We start from the raw sequence: 17,034 nt of genomic DNA, 5'->3' as shown, positions 1-17,034 counted from the left end.
TCGGAATTCCGTCGGAAAGTCGTCGGAGGTCCGTAAGCAATTTCCTATAAATACAACCCCTCCTCATTCAACTCATTCACACTTCATTCTCTCTTCATTCTCTTTAGTCATAACAATTCCGTGAAAATCATGTCTTCAGAAGTTTATTATCGTTCGTGGATGGATAAACCTCATTTGGATCCGAACACCAATTTGCTTACGGAAGAATACGTTCAAGGGATTGGAGAATTCATGAGGCTTGTTCAACAGCAACCGGATGCAAAAAGTGGTATGTTAAGATGTCCCTGCTCTTCTTGCAATAATAATAAGGTTATAAAAGAATTTGATGTTTGGACTCATTTGTATATGAAAGGGTTTTCACGTAATTATAAAGTTTGGTACCTTCATGGGGAAACTGGTTATGAATATGGTAGTACTAGCGAACCTCAGCCTGTTAGTGAACCTCAGCCTGATATTAGGTTAGAAGAATCTAGAACGGATATAGATTATGGTGTAGGTACTGAGCAGATGGTACATGATCATTATAGAGGGGAAGAACCAAACCCCGAGTCTAGGAGATTTTTTGACATGTTGGATGCAGGAAAACAACCTTTGTATCAAAATTGTAGAGATGGTCATTCAGTCTTATCATCTGCAACTAGATTAATGGGTATTAAGACAGACTATAATTTGGCTGAAGAATGTATGGATGCGATTACTGATTTTGTCAAAGGTATTCTACCTGAGGATAACCTTGCACCGGGTTCATACTACGAGGTTCAGAAACTTGTTGCAGGTCTTCAACTACCGTATGAAGTGATAGATGTATGTATTGACAACTGCATGATCTACTGGAGAGCGGATGAGACACGGAATGTATGCAAATTTTGTGGGAAACCTCGTTATCAGGAGACGAGGGGAAGAGTTCCGATCCCATTCAAAAGAATGTGGTATTTGCCTTTGACGGAAAGATTGAAGAGGTTGTATCAGTGTGAGCGCACAGCAAAAGCAATGAGATGGCATGCAGAGCATTCCACAAATGGTGAGATTAGACATCCTTCAGATGCAAAGGCTTGGAAACATTTCCAGTCAACATATCCAGAATTTGCGGAAGAGAGAAGAAATGTTTATCTTGGATTATCTACTGATGGTTTCAGCCCATTTGGAAAGCATGGAAGGCAGTATTCTCTATGGCCAGTTATTGTGACACCGTACAACTTACGGCCGAGCTTGTGCATGCGACGAGAGTTTTTGTTTCTCTCAATTCTAGTCCCCGGGCCAGATCATCCTAAAAGATCACTAGATGTGTTTCTTCAACCACTAATATATGAGTTGCAACAACTATGGGCGCATGGTTTTGAGACATACGATGTTTCGCGCAAAGAAAACTTTCAGATGCGGGCAGTACTTATGTGGACAATAAGTGACTTTCCAGCATATGGTATGTTATCTGGATGGACAACACATGGGAAGCTATCATGTCCATATTGTCAAGATGACACAGATGCTTTCCAACTAAAGAACGGAAGGAAAACGTGTTGGTTTGACTGTCACAGACGATTTCTACCACCTGATCATCCATACCGCAGGAGTAAGACTTCGTTTACGAAGAACAAGCAGGTGTTTGATGGTCCACCTGAGGAAGTTAGTGGGAAAGATTTGTTGAAGCAGTTTAGGTATTTTGATGCAGAAAGGACGCCAGATGTAGGTGGACATGAAAACATTCGAGTCAATGCGGTTGGAGAGCTACATAACTGGCACAAAAAGAGTATTTTCTGGGATCTACCATATTGGGAGAGTCATCTATTGCGGCATAATTTAGATGTCATGCATATTGAGAAGAACTTCTTCGATAATCTGATGAACACAGTCCTTAACATCCAAGGTAAAACGAAGGATAATTTGAAGTCAAGGTTGGATTTAGTCGATATTTGTGATCGTTCTGAACTTCACGTTGATGAGAACGGTACGGCCCCTTTTCCCATTTATCGGCTAGATGGTGCTAGAAAAGAAGAGTTCTTTGATTGGATTACAGAGAAAGTGAAATTTCCTGACGGATATGCATCAAATTTGGGGAACTGCGTTGATAGAAGCGAAGGAAAGTTTACTGGCTTGAAGAGTCATGATTGTCATGTAATTATGCAGCGCCTCCTTCCGTTTGCCTTTTCAGCATTATTGCCACGTAATGTTCATGAAGCAATTGCAGGGATTAGTGTTTTTTTCCGTGACTTATGCAGCAGAGTATTGACTGAAGAGGGAATTAATAATTTGAAGACAAACGCACCAGTCAGCATGTGCAACCTTGAGAAGATATTTCCTCCATCATTCTTTGATGTAATGGAACATCTTGCTATTCATCTCGCAAGAGAATTGGAACTTGGTGGTCCTGTGCAGTACAGATGGATGTATATTTTTGAGCGTTATATGCATCATCTGAAGAAGATGGTCAAAAATCAAAGCAGGGTGGAAGGATCTATAGTGGCACAGGTGATCAATGAAGAAACTGCAATCTTTGCTGAAAATTATTTTCCACCAGAAGTGCAAACAAAACACCGAAGACCTGCTCGGCATGATGATAGAGGGGAGAGAGCAACATATCATGTTACTGTCCCAAGCATGTTCAAGGAAATAGGACGACTTAGTGGAAAATTCACGAAGCGGAGACTTACGGACACTGAGAACGCTCATTTGCAAACATATTTGCTCACCAACTGTGAAGATGTTCTACAATATGAGAGGTAAAAATATTTATTCATTTATTGTTAGATTAATATTCAATAAATTTATTTCATATTGATAATATTTTTGTATATAGTGTATATATGGCGGAGTTGCGTATGACTCACAGGCATGCAACAGAAGATGAGCTTCGACAACTTAGAGATAACGGATTTGCTGCGTGGCTTCGTAGTTATGTGAGTCATATATCCTATTACCCTATGCAAATGATTAGTTTAAATTTAATATATATAAACTAATTAATTTTGCAATCATATATGTTTTTTTTATAGGTGAATGATGGTTTGGCCAGAGGTCTTGTGTTCGATGATTGGGTACGCGAATTTGTGCAGGGACCAAACTATGTGGTCAAATCATATCCTAAATTTTGTACGCGAGGATATGCATTCACAAGGAAAGGTCATTCTAAGACAACATATGATGCTGGTGTTTCATCTTCTTCTGGTGACGATGTCTACTACGGCAACATAAAAGAAATATTGGAAATCCAATTTCCTGGAATGGTTGGATTGCGTTGTGTAGTATTCTATTGTGATTGGTATGACACCACCCCAGATAGAGGAGTGAAGATTGATGCGTTTGGTGTTACATCAGTTCATTCGCGGCGGAAACTTCAATATTATGATCCCTTCATTCTTGGTTCGCAAGCTGATCAGGTATGTCAATATATTCATAATTTTTTACCAATATAATTAATTAATGTTATATATTGAACTAATACTTTGTATAATTGATATGTATAGGTGTGCTACATCAGTTACCCTCGGGTGACGTACAGAGACGATCCATGGGTTACTGTAACGCAAATCAACCCAAGAGGACGAGTGGATGGAACTTCTGATGATGATGAACCATTGCAACCAGAGTCTACCAGCAACGCCCAGGCAGTTGAAGATTTGGAAAATGTTCAACTCGTTGAGAATTTGACTGTGTTTGGACATGATGCTGTCGTACATTCAGAGCCGGAAGCCGAGGTTGGGGAGTTTGATGAAGATTCAGAAGATTCTGATTAGTTTTTTTTTTTTTTTTTTTTTTTAATGGTCCGTCGGAAATCCCTCGCAATATACCGACGACATAGCGACGACAACGGGTTTCATTGAAAATTGGAAAGGTCGTCGGTATTTGTCGGAAAATACCGACGACATGTTTTTCTATAAAGTTTCAATCATAAAAATCTATAAATTTAGATGCCAAAACTATGAAAATAACACATAATAAGTGTTTAGTATAGTATTAGATCGCAACCGTTCAAATATAACAACTCATTAAAATATTTATGTATGCATATCATTGTTTTCATAACATCTCATCTTAACATTATGTACTTATACAATCATATTTATATAAGCTTACACTACAAAAAATATTGTTGTGTAAAATCGTGTTATAAAACATTTTTATTGTTAAATCTTTATGCAAATACTATATATATTATCAAAGGTTTGGATTTTGCATTTAGAAACTTGAAAATAACACCCTAAACACTAAGTCGTCGGAATTCCGTCGGAAAATACCGACGGAATGTGTCCGTCGGAAAATACTGACGGACACGTTCCGTCGGAATTTCAATTAGCCCGGGAGAACCAAACCGCTTGAAAATTTTCGCGAATCGGCATTTGGTATATTTTAAATATACCGACGGAATACCGACGAACCCGTGTCCGTCGGAATCCGCGGAAATAAAAACCCTTCTCCTTTCTTCTTCGTTATCTCCGCGGCCTCTCCCTCTCTCAAGATCCTCTCCGGCGATTTCGGCGATTCCGGCGACTCTCCGGCGATTCCGGCCTCTCTTCACCGGCGAATCCTCTCCTCACCCTCCTATCTCTTCCCCAAACCCCAAATCATGTAAGAATCATCCCAAACCTTTTTTTTTTTCAATTGTTTAGGGTTTTGGAAGTTGATCTCGGATTTTAGGTTGTTTGATTGAACATTTTAGGATTGAATGGATAGTTTAGGATATATAAGTTAGGATTGTTGTTTTAGTTTTTTTTGGAACATTTTTTGATTTTTAAAAACGTTTTTTGATTTTTTAAAACGTTTTTTTTTATTTTAAAAACGTTTTTTGATTTTTAAAAACGTTTTTTGATTTTTAAAAACGTTTTTTGATTTTTAAAAACGTTTTTTGATTTTTAAAAACGTTTTTTGATTTTTAAAAACGTTTTTGATTTTTAAAAACGTTTTTTTGAAAAAAATATAAATATTTAACACCATTTTTCTTCATTTATAAATTTTAACAACATTTTTCTATATTTATAAATTTTTTATAATTTTGTATACATATATATATATGTAAATCATGTATAGTAAATTTTAAAATTTTTAATATTTTTTTTTAAGTTTCCACTAATAAATATTTAACAACATTTTTTTAAAAAATATAAATATTTAACAACATTTTCTTCATTTATAAATTTTTAACAACATTTTTCTATATTTATAAATTTTTTATAATTTTGATACATATATATATATATATATATAAAAGGTTTAATAGTTTTTTTTAAAACGTTTATAAAACCTTTTGTAAATATATAAATGAAAATATGTTTGATGGGTTAATTTTTTTTTTTTAGGGCCGAGGATGAAGCCCGCCCCGCAGCCCGTCTTCGACGTAGTTCGGTGAGCGGTTCCCGTGCATCGGTATCGTCTCATGACTCGGTTCCGGCATATATTCCCGCTCCAGCTCCCTCTGCCCCTCACGCTGCCCCTCACGCTGCTGCTCAACAGGATCCGGGGGTCATGCCGGTTCATCTATTGGTTCAACAACCAGGTCGAGAGCATCTCCCGTTTCTCCAACCCAACCCACGACGAGGCCATAGCACTTGGTTAGTATTTTTTTTTATTTGTACCGTTATATTTTTTGCTTTAATTAACTTGCTAACTTGTATTTTTTTTTAAAGGTTCACCAAGTCGAAAAATGGCATTAGCCGGAGCATCAACCAGATGATGTACTCCATGCTCCGTTTTGGATATCCAAAGTGGAGTGTGATCCCTTCCGACGAACGAGAGTTGTGGTTTCGTCAGTTTGCGGTATAGTAACCCTTCATTTTTTTTAAGTTTTTACATTTTTTTACATATATTTACTTATTAAATTGTGTTTGTTTTGTAGCAAGAGTTCAACTGGCACTCCGATCTTACGGAAACAGTCCGTAAGAAATTCAACGAAAAGGCCATGGACTCTTACACAAAGCAGATAAACGCGTGGAAGACAGTTTGGCAGAAGAACAAGAAGCCACGGTTCATCAACGGGGGGGTGTGGGAGCAGTTGATAGCTCATTGGGAGAGGGAAGACACTGCAGAGACGTCTTCTAGGAACTCCAGGAACCGGAAGAGCGATCGTGGCGGGAAAGGTATGTATGTGCACAACCTCGGCGCTTGCTCCATGTCTACTAAGGAGGATGAACTTGTAAGTTTTTTATTATTATTTATCTTTATATTTTTTAAATAAATATTTTATATATTTTTTGGCTAATAATGGCGGTTTTTTTAGATCGAAGCAAATGACGGTAATCCCGTTGATCGTCTCCAACTCATTAAGGTGGCTCACACTAACAAGACGACGGGTCAAATTCAGGACCCCGTGATCAGAGGTGTAGTTGATTTGGTGGAAGCTGAGATAGTTTCTCAATCTCAGCCTCTCTCTGATGACGGCGACTCCACGGGAGCTTCAACCAACCTGTCTCTATTGCAAATAAATGAGATGGTTGAAAAGGTAATTTTTTTTATTAATATTTTTTTTTTATAATGTCGATTACTTACTTGTCCATATTTACTTACTTTAAATATTTTTGTAGGCGGTTCCTAAAAGGAAAGGAGGCCGTTTAGTTGGGTTGGCCCGTCGTGCTTCTTCGTATCCGGCATCTTCTTCGCAAGCTCCGTATGCCGATCCCATGATTCTCGAGGAGCTACATGACAAAGATGAACGGATTGGGGCATTGGAGGAGCAGAACACCACTATCCTTTCGGAGAATGCCACTATCCGTTCGGAGAATGCCACTATCCTTGCTGAGTTGGCATCCCAGAAGAAGTTCAACACCGAGATTATGCAGAAGCTAGATCGTTTGATGTCTTCGAGTTCTTCTTAGTTTATTTCGGCTTTATAAAACTTTCGGAATGTTTTTTTTTTCTATTTCGGTTTGTATGAATTTTAAACTTTATGAATGTTTTTTTCCTATTTCGGTTTTTATGAATTTAAATTTTATAATATTATTAGTTTTAAATTTCCAATTTTTTAAATTTATTAATATCAAAAAATATATAAAAATGCAAAATTAATTTGTAAAAAAAAAAGGGTATATACCGACGGACAACGGTCGTCGGAATATACCGACGGACATATATCCGTCGGAATTTACCGACAAACCAATTTCCGTCGGAATATACCGACGAACGTGGTTCGTCGGAATATACCGACGAACGTGGTTCGTCGGTATATTCCGACGACCGTTGTCCGTCGGTATATTCCGACGCCTACAGTTCGTCGGAATAAACCGAGGAACCACGTTCGTCGGAATTGTGTTTTCCGATGAACTCCGGTCTTCTGTAGCCGCATCGTAATATCGTCGGAAGTTCGTCGGAATGACGTTTCTTGGTATTCGTCAGAAAGTCGTCGGAATTTCTGACGAAATTCCGACGAACGTTTTTATTCCGACGAAACGATACCGACGGACGGGTTCGTCGGAATTTCGTCGGAATAGACCGATTCCGACGAATTACCGACGATTTCGGCCATCAGAATCCCCCTGTTTTCTTGTAGTGAGCAGAGTTTGGAATTGAAGGCGCCAGAGGCAGTGTTGAAGGCACCAGAGGCGGAGTTGAAGGCACCAGAGGCCGAGTCGAAGGCGGATTGCTAAATCAAACTCAATATCCAAACTTCAAGAAAAAATAGTTGAGAAGAAGAGAAGATTAAACAGAGAAGACTCGAAGGGGAAGGGGAAGAGGTATGAGAGAGAGAGAGAGAGAGAGAGAGGAAGAGAGAAAATGAAACAAAGAAGAAGAGAAGCACAAATGAATTATGGTCGTTAGATTAAACTAATCTAAGGGTTTGTATTGCAATCCAGATGATTCATGTATTGGCCAATAGAAAAGCCTTTTTTATTTTTTACCTTTTCTTCGACAACTTTTTGTTTTTCTTCAGTACACATTATTGTTTTTTGTTTAAGGTTTGTGTATATTAAAAAGTTGGAGTTTGATTTATGATTTAGAGTTTAAATTAAAGTTTAATGTGTTTACATTTATTTTTAATTCTTTTAGAATTTTTCTAAATTTAAAGATTAGATATTATAATTTAACATTTGAAATATAAATTTGATTTGGATTTTGTAGATTTATGATTTTCAAAATTTTCATAATAGGGTTTGAATAATTAGAGTTATATTAAGTATTTTTAACACAAATTTAAGAGCTGTGTGTTATGATTTTGAAATTATTATACAAAATATATGTTTTGTGCTTTAGAGTTTATATGTTTATGATTTAGACTTTGTGATTCAATTTAAGAGCTATGTTTATATATGTTTGATGTTAGGATTTAGGGTATAGAGTTTGATTGAAGAATTAAGGTTTGTGTGTTTGGAAGTTATATATTAAAATTAAAAAGAATAAGTTTGAGATCAAATTCAAAAGTTGAAGTTATAGTATGAGAATATAAGAGTTTTAAGGTTTATAGTTAGAGTTTAGGGTTTAAAAACTTGTTTAGGGTTAAGAGATTTAAAAAACCAAACATAACGTTTTAATTATTTTGCTATTAAACATAAGCTATCATAACGTTTCTAATTATACAATTCTATCATAGCGTTTCCAAATATACAAACGCTATCTAAAACTAACAGGTATCACTACAAGAAAACAGCGGTATTCTGACGGACATTCCGACAGAAAATGAAATCCTCGGAATTTCCCTCGGAATTTCCTCGGAATATACCGACGGAATTCCGAGGAAACATCAATCCGTCGGAATATTCCGAGGAAATTCCGAGGAACAATGTGTTCCTCGAAAAAAACCGATAAATTCCGAGGAAATATTATAGGGATTTTACAAAATTCCGAGGAAATTCCGACGAACTAGTGATCGATCGATGCGTTTTCGGACATATACCCATCGATCGATCACATTGTTACGCTTTGGTCCATCTTAGTGATCGATCGATGCGTTTTTGGACATAAATCCATCGATCGATCCATTTATAAAAAACCATTCGAGATTTTGAAACCCCAAACACTAGTTCCTCAGAATTTCTTCGGAATATTCCGAGGAAATTCCGAGGAACACTTGATATCCTCGATCGATCGATGGGATAATCTCATCGATCGATCACATTGTTACGCTTTGGTCCATCTTAGTGATCGATCGATGCGTTTTTGGACATATATCCATCGATCGATCCGTTTAAAAAAAAATTGACGTTTTGAAACCCCAAACACTAGTTCCTCGGAATTTCCTCGGAATATTTCGATTGAATTCCGAGGAAGAAAAGGGTTTCCTCGGAATTCCCTCGGAATATTCCGAGGAAATTCGGAGGAAATAGGGTTTTTAAACCAAAAACAACGTTTTGCGGTTTGAATAACACCTATATAACCCTTATTAAGTGTCTTACGTTCATTATGAAGTCAAAAATTTGTTCCTTACCCTATAATAAACACTTTTCCGATTGTATGAACGAAATCCCCACAACATAAGAGAAACACTTATACACTTTAATGAACGGTAAAGGGAATACTTACAATTCGTTTTGAAATTTGTTATTTCATGGTTTATGCTCATCTATACAAAGAATCCTCAATGGTATGCATTACAATTGTATAAGAAATGAAATACGGCAGAAAAAATTGATGTTTTGAAACCCCAAACACTAGTTCCTCGGTATTTTCTCAGAATATTCCGAGGAAATTCCGAGGAAGAATATAAATTAATAGAAATACATGCACATGATATTTTTTTTCCTCGAATTAATGAAAATATAGAAAGGTTGGGCCTGACAGGTAATGGGTTTTTAGAAAGTAAGAACTGAATAACAAATCTGTAGTGCTTTGATGATGATAGTCAATCCAGATTAGCTTAAACCAAGACTGGTTATGTCAATTTTGAGCTGTCAAGATTGAAGAGGGTGGTTTATCCGGTTCAGCAAGGCGGTTAGCCCAAGGTTTACGGTGGGTTAAAATCGACTTAATGTGCGTAATAAACTCTCTCTCTCTCTTGTGAGCTAAGTTCTACTGTGAGAAAAGAGGGATTATTCGATTTGATTCACCTGAGGAGAGCAAGATCATAGTGAATTGGCTAAGAAAGATCAACTCGAGAAGTAGAATTGTTACTCATATCGAGGGCCCAAACTCGTTAATCGTCTTGTGTCATTCTTTTGTGTTTACGTTTTTTGAAGTATTGCGTTGAGTGAGAGATTGAGAGTGATCGAGGTTTCGAGCTTGTGATCCTAACAAAATCAATGAAGAAAGGACTTGATTTCATGGGATGAAAGTTTATAATCAAAATTTTTAACTGTAGATTAAAATAAAGGCCGATAAATAAAAATATTAATGTTGGTGTGGCAAGGCGAAGCGTGGTTTTACTTGGATTCAGGGCCAGTCTTACCCAATAACATACCTGACAAAATCATTGGAAAATTTAAGATCAACAATTTCTACTTCAAGTAAGAGATATTCCTAGCATGTTTAATATCCATAGTCGAGAAGTGTTGAATAGGCCTGTACAGGGATTGGATATTCGGGTTTTTGAAGGTATTTGTGATTTTCTTCGTATGACACGGATATATAATTTTTCGATTTGCTTTGCTTCGGAAAAATACGGATATTCGGAAAAACAGATATCCGAAAAATAAATAAATATTTGCGGATATTTACGGATATCTCATATGTTCTGATTAATGCAAATAATCTTAAAATTTTGATACAAATTTGTTTCATAAAATATTTTTTTTGCATGATATATAAGATAAAAATTAAAAGAAATAGTGAATCTACGTATTTTATAAATTTTTTTAAACTTAGTTAACAATTATAATAAGAAAAAACTTAAGAAAAAAATTATAATTGTCATAAATTTATTCATTTCCTTTTATGTAATATTTTTATATAAATAATAATGTGAATAAAATTTGTCAAATCATACGTTAGAATAACAATTATATAATTTTATATATTTAAAAAATTTAAATATAATCAAGATATATATGTATTTATATATTACCTGATCGGATCGGATATCCGCTTCCCAAAATTTTAATATTTGTGATTTGCTTCGATTTTAACGGATATTGATTTTTAGTATTTGTTTTGCTTCGAAGGTTTACGGATATCTGAAATTTTCGAATCGAATCGAAACGAATAACGAATCGAATCAAATTTAACAGATAAAATGCCAAGTCCTAGCGTTGAAAGACTAAATCACAATTATCTTGGTAATTGTGGGGAGAGAACTAATTAAACTATTATTTTGGTATTTTATATTATTATTTAATTTTTTAAATATTGGTAATACACATTCACAAATAATGGAAGGTACATAATTGGCTTATCTTTTGTGCTCTTCTGTGGTGGTCACATCAACTTTCTTTTTATGTCAAAATAGTTAGTCCGTTTGACTATATCTATTTGGAACACCAGCTGCTCATATATAAAACAGAAACCATTTAACGCGGGCTTCTTATTAATTATTTTCGACTAATTGAACATGTTCTAATGATTGACGAAAGACAAGAACGTGTTCCAACGAGGCAACGACTTCGAACAAAAAGATAAAAGAAAGCACCATCCGCTGCACGAGAAAACTATTTAAATGTTATCTTATGCACCAATATAACCTGCCGACTACCTTCATTTAATACATCTCACATGCATTACAAAACCATTACAAGAAGCAATTTCTATGTCTTTATAAATTTCCAAACATAAAAAAAAAAAACCAAACAAACAAACACAATGTCTAACACCGGCGTCGGGGCGGAGGAGCTTGGAAAGACAGCCGTAAAATCCTCCTCTGGTGGATGGAGATCTGCTAGGCTCATCATCTGTAAGTAAAAGTCTAAATGATAGTCTTTTGATTCTCTTGCAGTTCTGATTCGTGTTCATTAATGATTTTTGTAGGTGTAGAAATGGCTGAGCGATTCGCATACTATGGTATATCGACTAACCTGATAACGTACTTGACGGGGCCATTAGGAGAGTCAACAGCTTCAGCTGCGGCTAATGTCAACGCTTGGAGTGGAACGGTCTCGTTTCTGCCGCTTATCTGGGCCTTTGTAGCTGATGCGTTTCTCGGTCGTTTCCGTACTATCATCATCTCATCTTCTCTATATGTCATGGTATATAACAATTTAATCTCCTCTTAAAATGTTTTTATTATCAAAGTTCCTTAAAATAACTGATGTGATGAAACAAAACAACACAGGGACTTGGGTTGCTGACGTTTTCAACCATGATTCATTCCCAAGAGCTCCAAGTGACTCTCTTCTTCTGCTCTCTCTACCTTGTAGCCATAGGACAAGGCGGTTACAAACCTTGTATTAAGGTATTTGGAGCTGATCAATTCGATGGTAACGATATAAAAGAGGCGAAAGCCAAGAGTTCTTTCTTCGACTGGTTAATGTTTGGAAACTGTATTACCATACTGACATCTCAGTTGGTCTCTAGTTACATCCAAGAGAACCTAAGCTGGTCACTAGGGTTCGGTATTCCAAGTGTTTCCATGCTACTTGCTCTGTTTTTGTTTCTCCTCGGAACTACCTCTTACCGCGTAATTACTGAAAGAGGAGGGAAGAAAAACCCTTTTGCTAGAATCAGTCGTGTTTTCGTGGAGGCATTGAAGAACAAAAAGCAAACTGATGTAGATAACCTGAAAGAGAACCTCCTTCTCCTACCTCACAAAGATTCCAAGGAATATAGGTAACATAGTTAACATAGATGTTTTTCTTGTTTAGAATCTTGGATCCCACGTTCTATTTTTTATATTTTACATCAAAATAACATTTTATTACTCAAATTTGATTTGAAGTGATATAGAAATCCAGATCGGAATAGAATAACCAATAAGAAGTAACTATCAATTCAAAAATCTAGCACTCTTAGCCCACGTTTGTGTTTACACCATCTTGGTTCAGCCGGTAAATATAAGAGGGATAATGATTAAATCAAAACCCGATTGAGATGAAAGTTCTTTTTTGTTTGTGGTAAAAATGAAAGTTTGACAGTTTCTCTTGGAAACGATGCAGATTCCTTGACAGGGCAGCGGTTTCATGTGATTTAGACGAGATTGAAGAAGCAAAAGCGATGCTTAGGCTTGTTCCCATATGGATGACTTGCTTAGTCTTTGCCATTGTATATGCACAATCCTATACTTTCTTCACAAAGCAAGGAGCCACAATGAACAGGTCAATCTCACAAGAACTCTTAGTCCCTGCAGCTTCACTCCATGGTGTCACAAGCCTAACAATAATCGTGTTCATCCCACTCTACGACCACCTACGCGTCCCAATGGGTAAATTATTCACTCATAACTCATCAGGAATCACAATGCTTCAAAGGATAGGCACAGGGATTTTTCTGTCCATTCTTGCTATGGTAGTAGCCGCCTTGGTCGAGATCAAAAGGCTCCAAGCCGCTAAAGATGATGTCACCATACCAATTAGCGTGTGGTGGTTGATTCCACAGTACGTATTCATTGGACTCTCGGACGTGTTCACAAGGATTGGTTTACAAGAGCTTTTCTATGACCAAGTCCCTTGTGAGCTTAGGAGTCTTGGTATGGCCTTAAACCTTAGCATTTACGGTGTCGGCAACTTTCTAAGCAGCTTTATGATATCAGTCATTGATAAGGTCACAAGCCATTCTGGTCAAACGAGCTGGTTCGATAATGACTTGAACGAGGGTCATCTAGATTACTTTTACTGGCTTCTCGCTTGTCTCAGCTCCATTGCTTTAGCCTTTTACTTGTGGTTCGCCAAGTCGTATGTGTACAACAGACTAAATACCTTCTAAAGCATTGTCCTCTGATCTGCCTAATGTATTGAGCTTCCTCCATTTACATAGTAGCATGTTATGAATTGAATATTGTGAGGAATTTTGTAAACGTACACTAAATTATTCTTGATTTTTTTTTTTTGAATACCATTCTATAATTTTAGAGACCTATTCTGTTCACTTGATAATTTTAGTAAAATATCCTCAGTGAAACTTAATAACAACTATAAATACGCAATATAATTTTTAATAAGATAATTATTTTTGAAGAGATAACACGAATTTTTATTTTATACAAAACTTACTTCTAATCAGCAATGATCAATAATATTTGTTTATTAAGTTATTGATCCTAATTCGAACAATCTATTTATGGAACATTTTCATACATCCATGTGTATTTTTACCTGAACCAACAAATTCCTGAATTAGCAGTCGGTAAAAGAATTTAATTAATGCTTTTATGGCAATAGCTTGTTCTATAAAAAATTATCTAAAAGTTATGATTTGAAAAAAGAAACGTATCAAATACGATAGCTTGAGGACAAAAGCAAGAAATCGAAAATGATTGAATCCAACGAATTATTTATAAGTTACAGTCACATGATAGTGACAATGCTCACTCGTTCCAACTACTTTAATCAACCATGTCTTTATATAAACCTAGACCAGATCTCAGTCGCTGTGATTGACTCTAGAACAAAACTGTAGGAAGAAGCAATGTCTATCTCTGAGGCTGCTGACGAGGCCGGAACTACACTTTTAAACGGCATAGTTGATGGCTCTGTCGATCTCCGAGGCAAGCCATCCGTCAGATCCACCTCCGGTGGATGGAGATCCTCTGGCTTCATCATAGGTAAGCACTTAACTTGTTGGCCACCTAAATTTCCCACCATATTCTCATAAAAGGGAATATTCCGGCAGGTGCTGAAGTAGCTGAGAAGTTCGCCTACTTGGGGATAGCGTCTAACCTGATAACTTACTTCACAGGACCGTTAGAGATGTCAACTGCATCTGCAGCATCAAACGTGAACCTCTGGCTCGGAACGGCAGCGTTTTTGCCTCTAATATGGGGCTCTATCGCCGACTCGTTCCTTGGCCGTTACCGTACCATTCTCTTAACCTCTTCTCTCTATATCTTGGTAAGTAACTGATAACTCCTTCAAATTAGTATTTCTCCTTCAAATTTTAAAATGCTATTATACGTGGCATGATCCTCAAATTATAAATAATTTTTTTACTAAAATTAACCTAAAAATATTTATGGCCTTATATCTCAAAACAAATTATAAACAGATTTATTGTGAACTAGTTTTAATATTTTTGATTTTATGCGGTCAGGGACTTGGGTTGCTTACGTTTTCAGCGACGATTCCTTCTCTCTGTAAAGATCAAGAAACACTCGTCTCATGCGTTTCTAAGCTCAAAATAACGATATTTTTCTCTGCTCTCTATCTAATAGCGATAGGCGAAGGAGGGTTCAAAGTATGTATTAGGGCTTTTGGAGCAGATCAGTTTGATGAACAAGATCCTAAAGAATCCAAAGCCAAGAGTGTTTACTTTAACTGGTCGTATTTCGCGAGATCAGCTGGCATATTGACAACTCGTTTGATCTCTAACCATGTTCAAGAGAATCTGAGTTGGGCTTTAGGGTTTGGGATTCCATGTCTTTCCATGATGCTTTCTCTGTTCTTGTTTTTACTTGGAACACACACTTACCGCTTCAGCACCGGAGGAGAAGGCAGAAAGCAATTTAACCCTTTCGTTAGAATTGGTCGTGTTTTCGTAGCTGCAGCTAAGAACCGACAACAAACTTCTTCAGAAACATACCATCTAGTCCCTACAGAAAGTTCAAAGACATTCAGGTGAGATGCTGTGTTTTACATGTGTTGTTAGCATATGTCTATTTTTGTTTCAATATAATCACATTTTCTATTTTTTGTCAATATTTTTTATCCAAAAGTTGAAAGAAGATTTCAATAAAAAGTTGTTTTGGAAACTGTAGATTCCTGGACAGAGCGGCGATTTCTTGTGATTCACGTGAAGTTGAGGAAGCAAAAGCTGTGTTGAGTCTTGTTCCAATTTGGATGTGTTGCCTAGTGTTTGGCATTGTGTATGCTCAGTCTCCTACTTTCTTCACAAAGCAAGGATCAACAATGGACAGATCCATCTCGTCAACACTATTAGTCCCAGCAGCAACACTCCAATGTTTCATAAACCTATCAATCCTCGTCTTCATCCCAATATACGACCGTTTATTTGTCCCAGTAGCAAGATCAATAACTCATAGACCAGCAGGAATCACAACGCTTCAGAGAACTTCCACCGGCATTTTCTTCTCGATTCCTTCATTGGTAATAGCTGTTTTGGTGGAGATGAAGAGGCTCAAGACGGCCCGAGATCACGGGCTAGTTGATTCGCCTGAAGCCACGGTTCCAATGAGTGTTTGTTGGTTGATCCCACAATACGTTCTCTATGGAGTCTCTGACGTTTTCACTATGGTTGGTTTACAAGAGTTCTTCTATGGACAAGTACCCGTCGAGCTTAGGAGCTTGGGACTATCTTTGTACCTTAGTGTAGTTGGCATAGGCAACTTCTTGAGTAGCTTTATGGTCGCCGTCATCGAGAAAGCCACAAGTCAGTCCGGTCAAGTGAGTTGGTTTGCTAACAACCTGAACCAAGCACATCTTGATTACTTCTATTGGCAACTTGCTTGTCTAAGCTCTGTGGCCTTCGTTTCCTTTGTCTATTTTGCCAAGTCGTATGTATACAGGAACCCAAAGTAAACTCTTTATCTATCTTGAGGAATAATATTGATTGAAATGAAGAAAAAAGGTCAATGAAAGTAGTTAGAGGGATAGCATCAGATTTTCATATGCTATTAGACATTATTAATCTTTGTAGGCCATTATTTTTTGCTTAAATGTTTGGGCAATTCTCTCAATAACATTTTTTTTTTAGTTTTTATCACAAAAATAGAATTCAATGAGGAAAATGATCAAAATAACCTCTTTTATTTTAAAATTTTTAAATTTTTTTTCTTTTTTAAAATTTGAAACCATATCTTCAAAACCCTCACATTTAATTCTAAATCCTAAGTCTAGATTAGTTAACCACTTAACCTTAGTGTATAAAAGTATTTTTACCATCTAATAAAACTTCTTTTGATCATTTTTATTCCTATAGAGCTATTTTGTGAAAATAAACTAAAAAATTATCTTAGGGAATTTTTCATAAATGTTTTAATGGTTAAATTCAAACACATAATCTACTACATACCTTTACAGAAAAATTGTTTTCTCATTTAATTTATTTTATTTTGAATCTGTAACTAACATACTTCATTTG

General features: G+C 36.4%; 2 protein-coding genes across 3 annotated transcripts; both read left to right on the top strand.

Moving 5' to 3' along the window:
• Nucleotides 1-11,336: 11,336 nt before the first annotated feature.
• Nucleotides 11,337-13,855, top strand: LOC106392156 (protein NRT1/ PTR FAMILY 5.11-like). The gene is made up of 4 exons (XM_048760089.1): nucleotides 11,337-11,740; nucleotides 11,815-12,032; nucleotides 12,119-12,612; nucleotides 12,939-13,855. The coding sequence occupies exons 1-4, from the start codon at nucleotides 11,650-11,652 to the stop codon at nucleotides 13,702-13,704; spliced, it is 1,569 nt and encodes a 522-aa protein (XP_048616046.1). The 5' UTR covers nucleotides 11,337-11,649; the 3' UTR covers nucleotides 13,705-13,855.
• A 447-nt stretch (nucleotides 13,856-14,302) lies between these two features.
• Nucleotides 14,303-16,544, top strand: LOC106392154 (protein NRT1/ PTR FAMILY 5.12). Of its 2 annotated transcripts, none has more exons than XM_022699334.2 (4): nucleotides 14,303-14,542; nucleotides 14,677-14,828; nucleotides 15,028-15,551; nucleotides 15,692-16,544. In XM_022699334.2, the coding sequence occupies exons 1-4, from the start codon at nucleotides 14,407-14,409 to the stop codon at nucleotides 16,470-16,472; spliced, it is 1,593 nt and encodes a 530-aa protein (XP_022555055.2). In that variant the 5' UTR covers nucleotides 14,303-14,406; the 3' UTR covers nucleotides 16,473-16,544. The 2 variants fall into 2 exon arrangements, with proteins under 2 accessions (XP_022555055.2, XP_013688391.2); XM_013832937.3 differs by having other exon boundaries at nucleotides 14,313-14,542; nucleotides 14,611-14,828.
• The last annotated feature ends 490 nt before the right edge of the window (nucleotides 16,545-17,034 follow it).

This window comes from Brassica napus, chromosome C6 (assembly GCF_020379485.1).
Source record: "Brassica napus cultivar Da-Ae chromosome C6, Da-Ae, whole genome shotgun sequence".
NCBI lineage: Eukaryota > Viridiplantae > Streptophyta > Magnoliopsida > Brassicales > Brassicaceae > Brassica > Brassica napus.
The sequence above is the reverse complement of the archived record's forward strand: the minus strand, read 5'-3'. Positions and strand labels throughout refer to the sequence as shown.

Coding starts and splice junctions, on each gene's coding strand:
- LOC106392156 (XM_048760089.1), top strand. CDS start 11,650: ATGTCTAACACCGGCGTCGGGGCGGAGGAGCTTGGAAAGACAGCCGTA. Junction 11,741..11,814: donor ATCTGCTAGGCTCATCATCT/GTAAGTAAAAGT, acceptor TGATTTTTGTAG/GTGTAGAAATGGCTGAGCGA. Junction 12,613..12,938: donor AAAGATTCCAAGGAATATAG/GTAACATAGTTA, acceptor GAAACGATGCAG/ATTCCTTGACAGGGCAGCGG.
- LOC106392154 (XM_013832937.3), top strand. CDS start 14,407: ATGTCTATCTCTGAGGCTGCTGACGAGGCCGGAACTACACTTTTAAAC. Junction 14,543..14,610: donor ATCCTCTGGCTTCATCATAG/GTAAGCACTTAA, acceptor ATATTCCGGCAG/GTGCTGAAGTAGCTGAGAAG. Junction 15,552..15,691: donor GAAAGTTCAAAGACATTCAG/GTGAGATGCTGT, acceptor TGGAAACTGTAG/ATTCCTGGACAGAGCGGCGA.